Here is an 18,779-nt window from a genome sequence, read left to right as displayed (position 1 = left end):
CTGGGAAAGCTTATTAATGGCAAACAAAGAGCTGGAAGAGGTCTTTTGCCCTTTTTGCTTATTCCTTCCTGTTTCCTGAATATGAATGTTATAGCTGGAGCACCAACAGCCTTTTGGGCCTACGAAGCAAAACCCCATGCTGAGGATATCAAAGAAGGGAGACAGAAAGAGACCGGGTCCCTGATACCCACAAGTGTTGCCACACTAGTCTTGGACCATCTACTTGAGGATTTCTTTTAGATGGAAAAAAAAAGTCATACATTCAAGCCACTATATTTGGGATTCTCTGATATAAACAGTCAACCTGAATAGTGAAAATAGAAGAAAAATGAGCAATCCAAACATATCCCTTTTGGAGTTTTAATTATTCCAAAATTCATATACGATAAATAGTAAGGCCCTCGCATATGCCATGAATGATGCATGAAATATAAACCTTTGAGCTCCCTGTCCTCTTTTACTTGAAAAACCTAAACCCTAACAGATATTTGTTATTTGATTTTAGGTTTTTTTTTAAAGATTTTAGTTATTCATTTGAGAGAGAGAGAGAGAGAGAAAGAGCAAGAGAGAACATACAGGGGGATGGGCAGAGGGCAAGGGACAGACAGACTCTGAACTGAGCAAGAAGCCTAACATGGGGCTCCATCCCAGGACCCCAAGATCAGGACCTGGGCCAAAGGCAGATGCTTAACCGACTGAGCCACCCAGGCGCCCCTGATTTTAGTTTTTAATAGCTAAAATTCTCTATTCCATGCTTAATATAACATTAAGATAAAAATACCAGTACACATTTCTTATATATAAGCTTATTCACATATTCACATGTTCATATAGAAACTTAGTCATATATTCATAAACTGATCCCTAAATTTTGAAAAATGATTTGGATTCAAATATGGAGATAATAATTGGCAAATTCGCTATGATTATCTCTCATTTATGTGAAGTGCTGAAGGCTGTTAATCAACTAAAAGAACCAGGGCCACAATTTCACAAAATGAGGGAATGTATATGTCTATTCAAACTCAAAATGAGGTTGGCAGATTGCAAATGCACTGTCTGCTCACAGGAGCTCTGAAAGCACAAAACCCAAGGTCTGAGGGTAAAAGTTTCCCAAGTGCCTTCTTATACTAGTGACGACAGAGGGCAGTTGCCTCATCATGAAGACAGTTTTGTTCGGTTTTTATTCAGGAACTTACCCCAAATATCTACAACAGTGCTGATAAACAGATTCAATAAGTATTTCGTTGGTGTTCCATGAACTGGGCTTGAACACCCAGAGGAAGTCAACGGAGGCTTTTATCATCACAAGATACACAGGCAATCCCTTCAAAGAAAGATCTTTGAAAAAAAATTAGGCTGGCTCTTCAGCTACAAAATAAACGTAATCTACAAAAAACTGAACAGATAAAACCCAATATAATGGAACGAAGTCTCTGATGTCAAGGGATGTGCATTGTAATTTCAATTCCTATGCTTACTGTCTTGTTTGCCCTACTTTCTTATTCGGTTCACAGTGTGAAACCAGATCTCAAAGGTTGAAAAATTTGACATCTGTCTCTCGGGGCATATTAATTTCTTAACTGTGGTCGTTTTTTACTTGGGTGGGCTATCCATCACAGAAAGCCTTACAAGCATGAAGAGGGCAGATGATTTAATGATCTCTCTAGCTTGTAAACCTGACTATGAATTCAGAGAGAGAAATTTGAAGAGGGTAGAAATTTGGTTTAATAACTGCTGTGTATCTGTCAGACGATGTTGTTCAAATCAAAAAGAGGCAGAAAACAGTGAAAGATGGGATGAGGGTGTGGAGTAGGACAGCTGGGCTGCTTTCAAGGCCCATTCCAGCAAGACGTTAAGATTTTTGTTTAACTTTTACTTGCACACACACGCACACATACACTCACACAGAACTGTATTTATTACAAACTTTACACAGAATAACTTGTAGAGATAATACTCAAAATGCTCTTACCACCTACCGGTTTCTTTTTCTTTCTTTCTTTTTTTTTTAAAAGGTTTTATTTATTTATTTGACAGAGAAAGAGAAAGCCAGAGAGAGAGGGAACACAAGCAGGGGGAGTGGGAGAGGAAGAATCAGGCTCCCAGCAGAGGAGCCCAATGTGGGGCTCGATCCCAGGACTCCGGGATCACGCCCTGAGCCAGCCGAAGGCAGATGCCCAACGACTGAGCCACCCAGGCGCCCCTCACCTACCGGTTTCAATCGATATGAAAATCTGACTTTTGGATCCCTACATCTGTATTGTAAGTAATTCATATAAAATATAGCCTGGATTTTTAATTTTATATATGTTTATATATGTTACTTTTATAACCAATCTAAAAACTTTTGTATATTTTTTATCATTCAGCTTAGCAGCCCTGACACTAACACATTCTATTCATTCAAAGTTAAGTATTTATTCTTCTATTTATCTCTCCTCTATGTTTATAAGTAGACTACCATTGGCCTCTTTTAACAAATGTATCTCTGTGATTTATGCTATGAAATCTGTCTTTATTTGCCTCAATATTTTATTTCCTTCACAACCTTTATTAAACACTTTTAAACATTTTCAAACACTATTAAACAAACAATATGTAAATTTATATTTACATATAAATTTAGATCTTTCTGGAATATTAATTCAACACCAATTGTGTAATTTCTTCCTAAAACTTCTCTTCTGTATTATTTGTCTTCTGAAAATCATGCAAGTTTTTTATTTATTCCATTCCATCTGAATGGAAATTTTCTCTTATTTTTGGTCCCATCATTTTGGGTGGGGGGGGGTTTGATTTAAAAATTTACATTTTTGAAGTAGATATCTGAAAAGGAACTTCTGAAACTAAATCATCCTGAGAAAGCTTTGATGCACTCATTCCTTACTTTTTTTTTTTTCCAACTCATGACTTTTTAAAATTATTTCACTAAGGTGAAATCCAGAAGTATATAATTAACCGTTTTAAAGTGTACAATTCAGTGGCATTTATGCATTCACAATGCTCTGCCAACCACCACCTCTCCCTAGTTTCAAACTTGTTCATCATCCTAGAAGAATATACTGTTCTTATTAAGTAATAACTCCCCATTTCCCCTGCCCTCTATCTACTAGCAACCACGAAACTGCTGTCTGTCTCTATGGATTTGCCTGTTCTGGATAATTCTTATGAAAGGAGCCATACAATATGTGACCTTTTGTGCCCACCTGCTTTCACTTAACATGGTGTTTTTGAAGTTCACTCACATTGTAGCACGCTACTTAATCACTCTTATGGGTGGGTAACATCCTATTGTCAGTATAAAGTACATTTTGGTTATCCATTAATCCACTGGAGAAAATCTAGGTTGTTTCTACTTTTTGACTATTAGGAATAATGTTGCTATAAACATCTGTGTACGGGTTTCCATGTGAACATATGTTTTCACAAATCTTGGCTATATACCTCAAAGTGGAATCGGTGGGTCATATGGGAATTATTCTACGTTTAACTTTTCAAGAACTGCCAAACTGCTGTCCACGGAGGCTGCATCATTTTACATTCTCACCAGCAATATATAAGGGTTTCTATTCTCCCCATCCTCACCAACACTTATTTCTTGTCTTTGTTTTGTTTTGTTTTATTTTATTATTATTATAGCCATCCCAGTGTGTGTGAAATGCATTTTATTGTGGTTTTTGTGTTTCTTTAATGTTCAATGTTGTTTCATATCATTTTACGTGCTTATTTGCCATTTGTATACTTTCTCTAGAGAAAAAAATCTATTCAACTTCTTTGCCCATTCTTTAAATATAGCTTTTTGCTTTTTTGTTTTTGAGTTTTTAGAATTCTTTATTTAGTCAGGATATTAAATTCTTATCAGATATACGATTTGCAAATATTTTCTTCCATATGGAAGTTGTCTTTTCACATTTTTGATAATGTTCCTTGAGGCACAAAAGTTTTCAATTTTAATGAAATCCAGTTTACTTATTTTTTCATTGTTACTCATGCTTTTGGTGTCAAATCTAAATATCCATTGTTAGATCTAAGATGGTAAAGATTTATCATATGTTTTCATCTCATAACTTTATAATTTTAGATTTTATATTAAAGTTTTGTATCCATTTGTGTTCATTGCTATATCCGAAATGTGGTAGGAGTCCAACGTCATTCCTTTGCATGTGGTAGTCATTGAGCTTCTGGTATCCTTGCTGAAAATCCCATAGAATGTTCTTAACACACTTGTTGAAAATCGATTCACCATGAATGTTTGAGTTTGTTTCTTCTTCTCTTTTCTTTTTAATTTGTCAGAGAGAGGGAGAGAGAGAGCACAAGCAGGGGGAGCAGCAGGCAGAGGCAGAAGCAGGCTCCCTGCTGAAAAAGGAGCCCAATAAAGGACTCTTCCTGGGATCATGACCTGAGCCAAAGGCAGATGCTTAACCGACTGAGCCACCCAGGCATGTCTTGAGTTTGTTTCTATCCTGATTTTATTCTATTGATCTATACGTCTATCTTTATGACACTACCACACTGTTTTGATTCATGTAGCTTTGTACTAAGTTTTGAAACTGGGAAGTGTGAAGTCACCAACTTTGTTTTTCTTTATCAATATTGTTTTGGCTATTTGGAGCTTCTTGTAATTCCATATGAATTTGAGGATTGGCTTTTACCATTTCTGCAGAAAAAGGCCATTGGATTTTTTGAACCTATAGATCGCTTCGGGGATTATTCCCATTTTAATAGTATCGCTTTCTAATCCATGAACATGGATGTCTCTCCCAATAATTAGGTTTTTAATTAGGTATTTAGTTAGGTATTCTTTAATTTCTCTCAGCAAAGTTTGGTAGTTTTCTGTGGACAAGTCTTATATGTACTTGGTTAGATTTATTCCGAGGTATTTTATTCTTTCGGATGCCACTGTAAATCGAATTATTTTTTTAATTTCCTTTTGAATTATTCATTGCCAGTGTTGAAAATCAAACTGATTTTTGTGCATTGATAATGAGAATAGCTAATGTTTTATAGCATGTATTAAATGGCAGGCATTGTTCTAAAAGTTTTACATATTTATGCCTTCAGAATACTAAAATGGGTTGCTATAGCCTATAAGATAAAGGTACACTGTATTAGCATGGCTTAGAAGGCCATTCTCATCTAGGCCTCAAACTATAATTCTATCTAATGTATCCACACTGACACGGAAACAGCTCACTGTCACTGAACACACTATGTGCTTTCATTCCTTGATGTTATGGCACAGTTGATCCTTTTAGGCTAGGATTTTTGCCCCATCTCATCTGTCTGAGAAACTCCCACTCATCCTTCAAGCCTTGGCCCAATAACTTTAACTGAGGGCACTCATTTAAAATAAAGCATTTCAGAGGGGAGTTGGGTGGGAGGATGGGTGAAATAGTGAAGGGGATTAAGAGGACACTTATCATGATGAGCACTGAGTAATGAGGTATAGAATTGTTCAATCACTATATTGTACACCTGAAACTAATATAACACTATATGCTGATTATACTGGAATTAAAATTAAAAAACTTAACTAAAAAGAAAGAGACTTAGCTAAATGTTAACTAAGCTACTTAATCAGTTCTCACTATCTTGTAACAACTTGTATGCACCTCTTTTATAACCATTAATCTGTGTTGCCATTATCTTTTCTGCCTATTCTGTTGCCCTCCACTATACTTAACTGATTGAATGTAGGGACTATGTTTTACATGTATTTGAGCTCTAGGGCTTGGTGCAATATCCAACAGACTGGATTCTCGATAAAACTTTCCTAAATGAACAAGGGTACTGAACACAAAAAGACAATCTGCTTTGCACAAAGTGTGCTCAGCCTAGTTCATTCATCCAAAAAGCAGTCATTCCCCTGCATGGTTTATTTTTTTTTTAAGATTTTACTTATTTATGAGACAGAGAGAGTGAGTGCAAGCGCCCTTGAGAGTGAGAAAGACAGCACTAGCAGGGGGGAGGGGCAGAGGGGCATGGTTTAAATCAAGAGAATTAACTTTGTCATTAAACACACTAGTGGTAGTGAATGAGGGTTCTCTTTCTTTCTCTTCTTCCCTTTCTCTCTCTAACCTGAAATACAAAGATCATCTTTGTCCATCTAAAAACAAAACAAAGCAAAAATAAGCAAGGAAAGCCTAGAGATATGGTACTGTTATACTCCAAGTCAAAGCCTCTAAGAATTTCTCCTTATACAAACATGAAGACAAATGATGAAAAGAGGAGCAAAACAGTAAGAAGACTGAGTTTCCAGAAGATCTGAGTAGTGTTTCTATCTCTTATTAATAGTGTGGCACTGACTCTGTATTTTGCCTCTCTGAGCCTCAGCTTCCTCATCTACAAGGTGGAGACAATATGCCCTGCCCCACACACCACAAATTATTGGTGTGAGTATCAAGAAAGAGAATGCTTTTAAAAGTATGCCACAAAACATAATGTGCTACACAAGAAAGCGTGTAGCTATTCACTCACCGAACACTGTTCTTGCAGGCACAGATTCTCTGTTAAGCCAGAATGACACTTGGGAGAGAATGACAGTCATGATGCAAGGCAGATATGTCTGAATCACAAAATACCCAATTTTTCTTTTCAAGTGGAAATGAGCTGTCATTACGGTATATTCACCTAGAAGAAAAATTTAAGAAGCTTAAGGAACTATAATAGTCAATAGTTTGAACATTTTGGAAATGGAACGGATTTGAGAAAGAACAGTCCCTGATTTGAAAATAAGAAAAAAAGAATTCATCACATATACAACATGAAAAGTATAAACCTTTAAATGCCTCTTTAACATAGCAAGAATATTTTTAAAAGAATTTTAATATTATCAAGAAATTTGCAATACATATCCAAGGTACATTTGTTTTTCTCTCCAGGTCATGCCTCTGACCAAGGAGATACAGGATTCGCAAATGCTCTTTGACCACGAATTATCTTCTCATGTCTCTCATCCCGCCTGGTACCAACTTCAAGTCTCTGCTTTGATTGTTCTAACTCCCTGCCTTTTTAAAGTGTCAGTCTCTGGCCACATCTCTAAGACTGACCCAGGCTTTTGACCCAAATGTTCCACTTTTGACCCTGTCACCCATTTAGAATCTCTCAATGTTGCATGTGTACTCTAACTCACTGCCATCATTTCTATCCAATCCTGAGAGCGACCTTCCTTTCTGCTTTCTGGGCTTACATCCAACCAGAGGTAACATCGTCAGTTCAACATGGCAGCTTTTTCTTAGATGAGTGTGGCCCTTAGTAAGGGCATCAGCTTTCCCACACAGGCCAGTAGTAATGATCCATAAATCAAGAGTTGATAGTCACAAATTATCCAGAATAGGAGGAAAAGAATTAGAAAACTAGGAAAATTGTGACACTGTTTGAAGGTAAGATTGGCTTGTCTGAAAAGTCACACACTTTTTGAATTGACAGTATATTTTAGACCGGTGTTTCTCAAACTTCATGCACACTTCCTTGGAATCTTGTTAACGTGCAGATCTTGACTTAGTAAGGGGTCGGGTCTGAGACTGTAAATATCTAAAAAGCTCTTACAATCTACGCTGGTAGTTCTTGGACCCCAAGAACAAAACTTTTGAAGCAAACTAACGTATTTCAGTGACTTCAACCCATCAATTTTCTTAGAAACTAGTTTTTTTTTAAGAGTCCTTTTACTAACCTGTACTGGATTTAATTGTTTCCTTTCCAATGGATTGGCCCAGAAGATCATACTGATTTAATCTGGAGCCATCAGGAGCAACTTGTACTGAATCGGATGCATTATAAGTCCAAATATAAGTGACCTCTGAGGTTGTATATGCATCTGTAGGAAATCAGAAAAAAAATTTAAGAACTTTAGTAAGAACCATCAATAAAGTGCAACATCAAAAGTTATATATTGCATAGAATCACTATTTATTATAAAGATTGATATTTATGGATCATATTTTGTAGAGTAAAATGTATCTTTGAAATTTAGAATTTTCAGTATGAAGAGTGTGAGGTGGACCAAGAGAGAAAATCATGACCATAGAGTATTTTCATTGCAACCACTTTGAGAAGTGAACAGCAAATTTCTCTTCCGAGCCTGCAAAAATCACTGGGCCCTGAGATGGTTCAAACGTCCTCTATGGTTCCCAGGTAGTAGATGAAGACATTGTAGTACACAGGTTATAAATGCCTAAAGCCCACTTAAATGGTTTATTTGGAGATAGCAACTGCTCATGAAATAACATTTATAATTAAAAATGATATCACTCTCCGGACATAAAAGTAACTTATTATCATATGAGAATATTGACGAAATGCATTGTATTTATTTTAATTACTATTTTTGTAGTTAGTTTTGTAGGTTTTTCTTCAAAACCTTCACCTCGTTAAGAATTAAATGACTTAGCTATCATGATACAATGCATTCCATTAGAAGAATGAGAATTAATTATTGCAGAACATGTAAAATAGATCAAAATGCTATGGTTTCATCAAGATATAAATACTCCTTAAAACATGATCATTTTAAAATTAATGCACCCAGACCTATGGATTGGTAGGAGACAAAACACACACAGACCAGGTGTAACTTCTGATTTATTTGGCCAAAATGCTGAACTCAGCAGAAGTTAGATAATTCTAGCACTGGAGGGCAGGCAGCCTATCTCTGGCCCTGGCACTTTCTTTAGGCCTGTCCGGGTGGGGAACAGCTGACCTCTCCATGCGGGAAGTCTCTACACAGTTGAAGTAACAGATAATTCTTGCTATCCTACTGATCTTTTGAAGAACTTCTATGTACTTTTGCTCATAGGAATGTTTAGAAGTAGTGGTTACTCCTGGTTCGGTTTTCTAGTTTGATAACATTGTTCTGGGATGGCCCTGCTACTTACCTTGATCCAAGGTCTACGGATCACAGACCAATTCACACTTAAGCATCAGTCACAGTAATGTGAATGTCTATGAGTTTGTGTCTTTGTTGTGTGGCCTTTTAATGACATACTACAATGTTGTCTGGTTTCTGCGTGTTACTACTAAATGTTCATATCAGTGAAATACTGTTTTCATTGTACACATATTCACCTATATCCATAATTAAATTATATTCTGTGAAACAATTTTTGAACGAAGACTCTAAAAATATGTAGATGTGTGTTTATCTTTATATATATGTGTAAAACATATGTATTTTAATAGCAGACATATGCCTATAGCTTGTATATGAATGAATTCTGGTTACTCTAAGGTCTAAATTTGTATTAATTTCAATCAGTGAATCATTGATGATTCTGCCGCTATGATTAAATAAGGAACATTAGTAATGTGGATAACTAGCAATCCATTTGCACATTATTTAAGTGGCTTGTTTTTTTTTTCCCTATGAATACACATTAGTAGTTGTGAATACTAATAAATTATGAACTTTTCTTAAGTATAATGATTCCATTTTTGAATTTTGATGTTTATTTTTAAACATAAGTAAGAGAAAATGAAATCTTACAAATGCAGTGACATTTTTGAGAAACTAGGGAGACACTAAGGGGCAGGGACTCTATCTTGTTCATATCTACACTGCTTGCACCTGGCACAGAGCCTGTCACCCAGAAAAAGTTCTCAGATTGTTCTTGCTAGATTAATCAATAAACTCATAATATTTTAATTATGTTATTTATTTTTATGAAGATGGAAATCTGCATAGCAGCCCAAGAACATGCTAAAGAAGGTGACTGATACTTCCCATGTCTTTTATGGAGAAGTAATGCAACATTTCATTAGTTAGATAGGAATATGTTTTTTAGATTTTGAGTCTGGTGAGAGAAGACAGAGAAGAAAGTCATGCAGCTTTGAGGCACTCCCGGTCCACCAACACCATATAAACCAGGAGACCACTGCAGTGTTTTTCAGTAAAGTATAAAAGGAGAGAAAGATAGTTTGTTCTACAAATTACACTGTAAATTCCATCTCTAAATTAGATTTTAGTTAAATAATTTCATTTAATTCTGTTAAATAATCCATTTTTGAGTCCTAATCTGCATTAAACATCAAATGCCTACTAACTGATTCTTAATATTTGGTAACCAGAAAAAAAATCCCCAAATCATTTTTAATTATTAATTTTTATCCCAAAAGATGATTTATAATTTCTTTTGGACTAATGCACAGGACACATCCAGACTCCCATTTCGGAACTTTTAATTATGTTGAACAGCAAGAAAATATATAAAGATATAAGGCAAGAGAAATAAAGCAAAACAAAAATGAATTCAAAATTATAAACTTAAACAAAAGATGCTTCTTTAAGAACAATGATAAATTTCCAGAAATTCTATCACTTTAGGTGGCTTTTAAGCAAGAGAAGAATAAATGACTAGAAGAAAAAGCCATGGCTGCTTCTGCCAAAATCTGTTGTGCCAACATTTTAAAGCTTGGGTTGGCTAATCCATTACATAATGTTTAATGCCCATACTTTTTTGTTTTCTTTTTGTTTTCTTGAGAGAGAAGGGGGGGAGGCAAAGGGAGAAACAGAGAGAGAGAATCTCAAGCAGGCTTCATGTTTTGTGAGGAGCCCCAAGGTGGGGCTCGATCTCAAGACTCTGAGATTGTGACCTGAGCTGAAATCAAGAGTCTGACACTTAACCGACTGTACTACCCAGGCAGCCTTAAAGTCCATACTTTTAACACTTATGTATCCACCACTTACTATTGGCAAGGATAGATAAAATAATATGTAAATCAAATTGTTTATTCAATCTGTCAGAAAATAAACATGAAGAAAATGAATGGAAAGCGATTACTTCGAGAATGCATAACAATAAGCTTTGCTTGTTGTCTAGATCAATCACTTCTTGATATAGAAAGTCACACGTGCAACATTTCACGACTCTGTAGATACAGTACAAGGGATTTTAAAGTTTTATTTAAAATATTTTCAGGCATATTTATTTCATATTCAGAATTAAGACATCACATCAGTTATATTTGGTGCCTTAATGGCACTAACTTGTCCAGTGAAAAATTCCTTTCCTTCTCATACCATACTGCATTTTGAATAAATCCTTTCATTGGTTATCAAGGCTTTTCAATTTTCTCTTTAATGCCATTTACGTAATGCAAATGAGTTTTTCTCTGCTGCATCTGCTGTAGTTTTTTCCACATCATGTTTACGTTGTATAACATGATTGACTATCTTAAATAATTTGGGGAAAAATGCCAGTATTGAAGCGATGGTTTCCATGACAATAAAAGAAGGCTTTGTAGTTAAACAAAGAAGAGATTCTCAAAGAAAATTGAGAGCTGACACCTTTTGTAAGAACGAATAGAACAAACAAGATTGAACTTCTCATTCTACAGAACTATGGTCATCAAAATAATTAGAGGAGTGTGCATTCATCTTAGCCATCATTCTCTTTTCTTTTACTTGATACAGTCTGTGGGGTGAAGGCACCTATTCAATCATACATATTTTTAACCAGATGAAGGAACTGCATTTCTGTTCAAGTGAATGAAAAGTCAAAAGGTGCCCTGAATGGATAAAGATGGAGATACCAGAAAGAGCAAGGTTTTTGAAAAGGTCAGGTGGTAAGACATGCTAACACAAGAGAGAAGCTGCTATAGCTGTGTCCATGAATTTATTGTGAACCTGCCCTAAATGTGGGCCTAGGGAGATGATTTGACCTCCCCTCTTTGCAATTATTCTGGGAGAGTGAATGCTTCTGCTTGAATACAAGCTGTAACCTCAGTGACCTAGAGAATGGCCAAATGCACAGAGCCTTTTCTGAAATATTATGTAAGCAGAAGGTGCCTGCACATAGCCATCCAGTTACATCATCTCCTTAAAATTTATTTTAGAAAATTAAGAAAAATTCTTTCCATTAGTTGGAAAGTAGGAAGATAATTGCACAGATTCAGCTTTGCAACAGGCTGATTACTACCTTAATAAACAATACAATCTATCCTTGACAATTCATTCTTAGTTATAAAAAAAATGCATTTTGCATTTTTAAGGTGCTAGAACTTGGAAAAGAAGGTAAATGACATGGTCTTGACCTTCACTAGGAGCTCCTGGACTACCTTTCCCCATGTATAAAAACACATGATGCTCTTTAATAGCAGTAAAGCAAGTGATAATTTAAACACCATGATTAAAATATAATGATATTTGAGAGTGCGATAGGGCTAGTCAATTAGTTCCTTGAGGAAAATCAGCAAGTCTTTTACTTCTATATCTTTTTGGGCAAATATTAAGCATTCCATAATATTAGAAGAAACGGTACAGGTAAGCAATGCTGCTGACTATCCTTGATTCTACAGACCCAAAATGTGTAACTTCACCCCCATACTTACAGCTGCCAAACTTTAGAGGACATGAATGGGCATCCATAGGAAAATCCTCCAGGTGCATTGGACATTCAGCTTGAACTGTAAGCCTAAAAGCAAAAATTTCCCACTTTAAGTAAATTGACAAGTCAAGATAAATCACTCCTTACTGTTGTCAACAGCATCAAGGATGAAGTAGGACCTTCATTATAGCATCGCACTAGGCTAATTCACATTTCAATATTTTTGTTCTTTCACATTTAGGTGATCCTTCAGAAGACATTAGCATATACAAAATCTGAGCTCAAATAACAATATTTATTTACAAATACACTTAACATTTGGAACTCTGCGGCTTGTTAAGAAGTAAAGAAGTTTTTTTTATTAAGAAATAAAGAAGTTATATATGCATTTTTGAAGGGCTATTTTCACGTTAACATTCATTATTAACATTTGAAATCCTAGAGAAAAAAAAAGAAAATTTATCATGAAAAGAATGCTATTTTCCTCCCTCACGTCAACAGCAACCATATAGCAAAATTGATATAAGAATTCAATACTAGCTCACAGGAACTCCCTCCAAAAATATGTCAACTGTGAATGAGTATCACATACAATATACAGGTACATGGGTTTAAATATAGAAGTAGATATAGATAATACATAGATGTGCCTCTTAAAAATATCTTTTTGAAACTAGACTATTAGCTAAATTATGAGCACAAGTTATGTATTGTTAAATAAATATTTTTTTCTGTATCTACACGATCACATTAAAGAGTAATCATAGCAAAAAAAAGCGTAATCATAGCAAACTTGTTATAAAGACAGTCATCAATTTTTCCATTTCACACACAGGTAAAATGGATAGAAATGGTATTAAGTTGAACTTATGGAAGACTCTTATGATGAGCAAAACAAATGTGGCCAACAATTTAATTATAACTTATATAATTCTAAGAGAGCATTTAAGTAGAACTCCATGCAATATTTTCCAAAACTCTGTGTGTTCTCTGCCAACATTTTGTTTAAAGCCAAAATTTCCAAACATTGTCTTAATCCACAGCAATGTTCAAAGTGTAAAACCAACAGGGATACTGCATCCGTTTGTAAGATTCAGAGAGACAAAGCATAGCTAGCACTTCCATTTTAGGTAATGGTCATTTAGTAATGAGTCCTCAAGAGTTTTATCTTTAAAGTTCAGGGTTGTATTTTTGCCCCTTCTTAAATAACTTACACAACTGAAATCCGCCACCTAACGTTTCATATGAAATAATAACACATCAAATGCCTAGAATACATGTCTAATCTATATTTTGTGCTGATAAAAGTCACCCATGCTTTAAAGCCTTTATTAAGCATTTAAATTTTAGATTACACATCACTTTATTAGATTTGTGATTGTTTTCTTTCTTGTATAAGTAACTTATTTTAAAAGATTAATTCATTAGAAGAGTTAAAATGGAATAGTTGTTACACTATATAAATATATATGTAAATATACAGTCAGCAACTGTATATTTCTTCAATTTTTAAAAAAGATTTTATTTATTTATTTATTTATTTATTTATTTATTTGAGAGGGGGGGGCAAATGTGTGTGAGTTGGGGGGGAAGGACAGAAGGAGGGAGAGAAAGAGAGAATCTTAAGCAGCTCCTCTCCTAGCACAAAACCCGCCATGGGGTTGCATCTTGCGGCCCTGAGATCATGACCTGAGCAGAAATCAGGAGTCACATGCTGGACTGACTGAGTCACTCAGGCGCCCCTATTTTATCTTATTTTAATATCCAGGGGTTTATAAAGGATGCTATATGTACCTCAATAATCTGTTATAAAAATGTTCAATTTGTGCTAATACTTGACAACTAGTTTGGCTGGTTGTTTAATACATGGATTTCTCAGTATTTTATTGCCACATATCAAACCTGAGAACCTACCTCATTGTGTACAGCAGCGTCCCATCATCCTGGATTCGGAGAAGCTTATTTGGCATTGTCATATTATGAGCTACTGATTTTTTCCCATTGTGAAAGAAAGTATCAGGAGTCCAGATTTTGCTAGCCATTAAATTGTTAAGTCGAAGAATGTTCATAGGACCTTTAAATTTTAACCGTTCATCTTTCCATTTTTGTCGAAAGAAAACATCAATTGTATATTCCTGAAATATAAAATAGAATTCTTTGGAAAATAATAAATGTTTTAGATACAAGGTCACTATAAAATTCCAACAAAAATAATAATAGCTTAAAAAGAGAGAACACTATACTGGGAGAAGTAAGTTTTGAAAGATCATTTCTTTATCAATAAATGTTGCCACTTAAAATGAGATAAGCATATGTGTTTACACAATTAGCTACATACAATGAAAAGAAAAGAATAAATCTACTTTATTCTGGCCTCTATCAATTGAACAAGGTCTTAAACTGCTTTCCTGCATCCTGTAACTCAGTATAGGACAAAGAGCATGCTTGAGAGCAGGGTCTTGGTTATTGGTCTAAGTAGTTTATCTCAACAAAGAGTAAGCAGGCAGCCTTCTCAGTAGCCAAAAAAAAAAAAAAGAAAAAAAGAAACATTAAACCTACTGTCAAATCTGTATGAGTCATCATCTGATGTTGCCAAAGGAACTATAAAATATCATACATCTTTTTTAATCCTAAAAAAATGGTGAGATACCATATTGCTAGCAAGAATGTATTAGGGGATGATAATTTAAAGAGTTTATTTTATAAAATTAGTTGTAATAAAAATACTTATACAAGTTATTATAATACTTAAAATACAAATATTTTGCAAATAAATGCCCTCAGTTTAAAATGTACTTTTAAATATTCATACAGACGAGTGGTCAATTCCTATATTACCATTGTCCAACATTTTTAGGTAGCTTAATCAATCAATATCTTTCTCAACCTCTCTTCCTCATTCCTCTGCTCTGTCTTCCTTTCTCTCTCTCTCTCTCTTTCTTGGAAGAGAATGTATACATTTTAGACAAGAGGTACAATTCACAACTGTGATTAATACTGACCATCTATTAATATGAAAATTTTTGTGCACTCACATGATAGATCACCAAAATATTCAATTACACACCTGAGAATGTGAAATTCAGAAAGTCCTTTGAGCTCAAAGTCACAGCCATCACATTTGAAACAAACACCTTAGCAATTGGCAATTTCAGTCAACTAAAATTATGCATATAAAAAAGGACAGATTAAAAAGGCCATATACTTATGAAAATATCAAATTATTTGTACAAACTTAAATGAAGTAAATGATTCCCGTGATCGCTCAAAAATTGAATGGATGAAGAGAGTAAGTAACGGCCATAGGTCATGACATAGGAACAGGAAATAAGCAATGGCTCTGGACTTTGTCCCTGACCCTGACAAGACAATTTCATGATTGAATTGACACTCACTCTCAGTGGTTTAGTCCTATTTAAAAATGTTTAATTCCATATAGATATAACTCAGTATTTAAAAAACATCTAGATTAAGAGATGAGTCTTCACTATCAAAGTTTTTAGGCAAGTGTTTCTTTCCAACCATGGTTCCTTCAAATCCAAGCCTGATGTGAATACATAAGACATTTATTTGTCCAAGAAAATTGAATGCATTTTACAACTTTTTATAAAACATCAAACTCAAATTTTCCATTTCTGTCAAATTATGATAGGTTTTGTCTGTTTCAGAAGCTGTTGCTAAGGCAATCATTTCTTGCAGACCTACCCCATAGGAGATATGCAAGGTTTATAAACAGGATGTTTCAGGTGAGTTCTTTTTAAAAAGTGTTTTCAGAAACACTGTTCCTGAGCATTCATGGTGTCCCAAGTGTGTCTGTCAACCTACTGAGAATGATCTGTGCCTTTTTCTCCCCCACCCCACTCCAACAGGCACTCATGTTATGTTGTAGGCAATTTTAACAATCTCCTCTTCTTACCATTTCTCCCCTAAAGCAAGTTTCCTATCTGCCTGCATCAGGAACTGCTCACAACCACACTCCCAGTCCTTTGAACACCCAGAAAATACATAGCCAGCTGTCTGTATACCTTCATTACTCGTAAAGCATTCTATTACTGTAAGATCTCACGCTGCAATTGTGTGTTTGTTCCTCTGCCTCCAGACAAGCTTGCAAATCTTCACAAAAGGCACCATGGCTTTCATCTGTGTATTATTTTGGTTTGTCTTCAGACATACATGAGAGTATAAAGAATATCATAAAGGCCTTGTAAACATTCCCAGCAGAAATGCCATCACAAATATTATTGAAGCCCTCTCTCTCATTTATTCCCTCTCAATCACATTCCCCCAACTCTCTGAGGAAATAATTATTTTGGATTTGGTGTTTATCATTCCCATACATGTACTTAAATATTTACTACATAAATATATGTGTTTCTATATCACATTTTCAACATTTATGTAAATGGTATCATATAGTGTGTACACTTTCCTGACACTGACTTTTTTAGTTACATTACTGAAATTCATTCATGGCAATACATCTAGTACTTTGACTCATTGTCATTGTTACATAGCCTCATCTTTTAAGAATATTTCACAATATTCATCCTTTTTCTATGTTCTTAATTTTTTTCTATTTCCAATCTGTCACTCTAGCAAGCAAAACTGCTATAAGCATTATTATACTACACTTTTAGGACAAAGACCCAAGAGTTACTCTAAACCAGAGCAAACTTTCTCCATAAGGGGCCAATGAGTAAACACTGTAGGCTTTACAGGTCTTACGGTATCACAACCACCCACCTTTGCTACTGTAGTGTGAAAGCCTTCACAGACGATACATAAATGAGTCAGAGTGGTTATATTCCAATGTCTTTGTTTATAAAAATAGGTAACTGATAGGATTTGGCCCATGGACCACGGTATGCCCACCACTGCTCTACAGTAAATCTACAAGTGGGATTACCAGAATGTATTGTATTTGCATCCTCAACATAACAAGATATTTTCAAATTGAAATCCTAGAGGTCTGTACACATTGAACTCTGTTTCTCTACAACTTGATATACATAGAATATTTCATTTTAGCCATTATGATTAGTGTGAAATGGCTGATACTGCTACTGTTTGGATTTCTCTACTGACTAGTGAAATTTAACACATTTTCATATATTTATTAAACACTTTCCTTTTTTTTTAGAAGAGTCTATTTCATGTACTCTAATAATTTCATGTACTCAGTTTCCTTTTAGGTTGTCTTTTTCTTATTGAGTAATAGAAATTATTTACATTTTCTACATGTAACTATTTTATTAAATATACTACTCAGTAAGAATTCTAATAAAGAGTATAAAGGTATGCAAATATCATAAATATATGCCTGTATATTTCTTCTAAAGATGTAAAAGTTCTGCTTTTTAACATTTAGGTCATAGAATTATCATGTATTATGTGCGATAAAAATTCACTGTTGTTTGTTTGTTCTCAAATGGAAAAACAACTTTCTAGTACCATTTACTGACTGATTCATCTTTCTGCACAGATTTGTAATGTCATTTCTCTCAAGTGTATATTGTCCATATAGGGATTGGCATGTTTCTGAGATCTCTCTTCTTTTCTATTGTTTATCTATCCCTGCATTAATTCCAAAGTCATGATTACTACAGCTATATAACAAGCATAATTAATAGTATATTCCAGATTATTCAGCCAAAGACAATCTTTAATTCCCATTATGACTTTTTCTTTATGTAGGAGATACTGTGAAGCGTTTTTGTATTTCCAAATGTGTTGGTTTCCTTAATTATATTTTTGTCATTGATGTTTAATTTTACTGCATTTGTAATAAGAGACTATGTTCTGAAAATACCATTTCCAATTTATTAAAAATATCTTCGGAGATAATGGTAATTCAGTCCATTTACATTTAATGTGATTACTAATATATCAGACATATCCCCAGGCTATACTGTTTTTAGCAGTGATAATTAAAATTATGAAGATAGAAGGGATCACTTGTATAGATGTTTCATGATTAACTGATGAAAATAAAGAAGAAAAAACTCTAGAAAATTAAAGAACACAGATACACACATACACACAGAATAGCAGGAAAGAAGAATACCAAACTAAGAAAAAAGAAATTTTAAGAAGCATGTAGAGATAAAGAGTGTCAAATAGGGCTGAAAGACCTTGAGCTTAGTTTAAAAAAGCGAGTCCAGAAGGCAGAATGCAATGGGTTAGGAGTGAACGGAGGGTACAAACGGCAGAAGTTAAAGTACTCTCCCTACTCCTGAGTTTGTAAATGCCATTAAGGGGAATCAGAGTTTAACCAGTAAAACTTAGAGACTAGTTAATATCACTTAGCTATTCCTGTGTAAAAAACACCCAAAATGAAGTAGCTTTTAATAGCAACTATTCATTATTACCTCAGAAGACGTGAGACTGGGGGTCACAGTTGATCTCACCTGGGCTCTGTTGACCTCAGCTGTTCTTGCTCGTGCATCTGGGGGTTAG

At 34.7% G+C, this 18,779-nt stretch overlaps 1 protein-coding gene across 3 annotated transcripts in view; it reads right to left on the bottom strand.

Moving 5' to 3' along the window:
* GABRA2 (gamma-aminobutyric acid type A receptor subunit alpha2) overlaps positions 1 to 18,779 on the bottom strand; it is a 113,547-nt gene that overhangs the window by 35,619 nt on the left and 59,149 nt on the right. For all 3 annotated transcript variants that reach the window (XM_040624855.1, XM_008701440.1, XM_008701441.1), the window contains exons 4-7: positions 14,238 to 14,458; positions 12,328 to 12,410; positions 7,676 to 7,819; positions 6,481 to 6,633 (exon numbers count right to left, since the gene is read on the bottom strand). In XM_040624855.1, the coding sequence (XP_040480789.1) occupies positions 6,481 to 6,633; positions 7,676 to 7,819; positions 12,328 to 12,410; positions 14,238 to 14,458 (601 nt within the window). The remainder of the gene's footprint in view (positions 1 to 6,480; positions 6,634 to 7,675; positions 7,820 to 12,327; positions 12,411 to 14,237; positions 14,459 to 18,779) is intronic.

The sequence above is a fragment of the Ursus maritimus genome, unplaced genomic scaffold, assembly GCF_017311325.1.
Source record: "Ursus maritimus isolate PB19 unplaced genomic scaffold, ASM1731132v1 scaffold_8, whole genome shotgun sequence".
In the NCBI taxonomy this organism is placed as follows: domain Eukaryota; kingdom Metazoa; phylum Chordata; class Mammalia; order Carnivora; family Ursidae; genus Ursus; species Ursus maritimus.
Note: the sequence above shows the minus strand (reverse complement) of the source record. Positions and strands in the feature narration are given on the sequence as shown.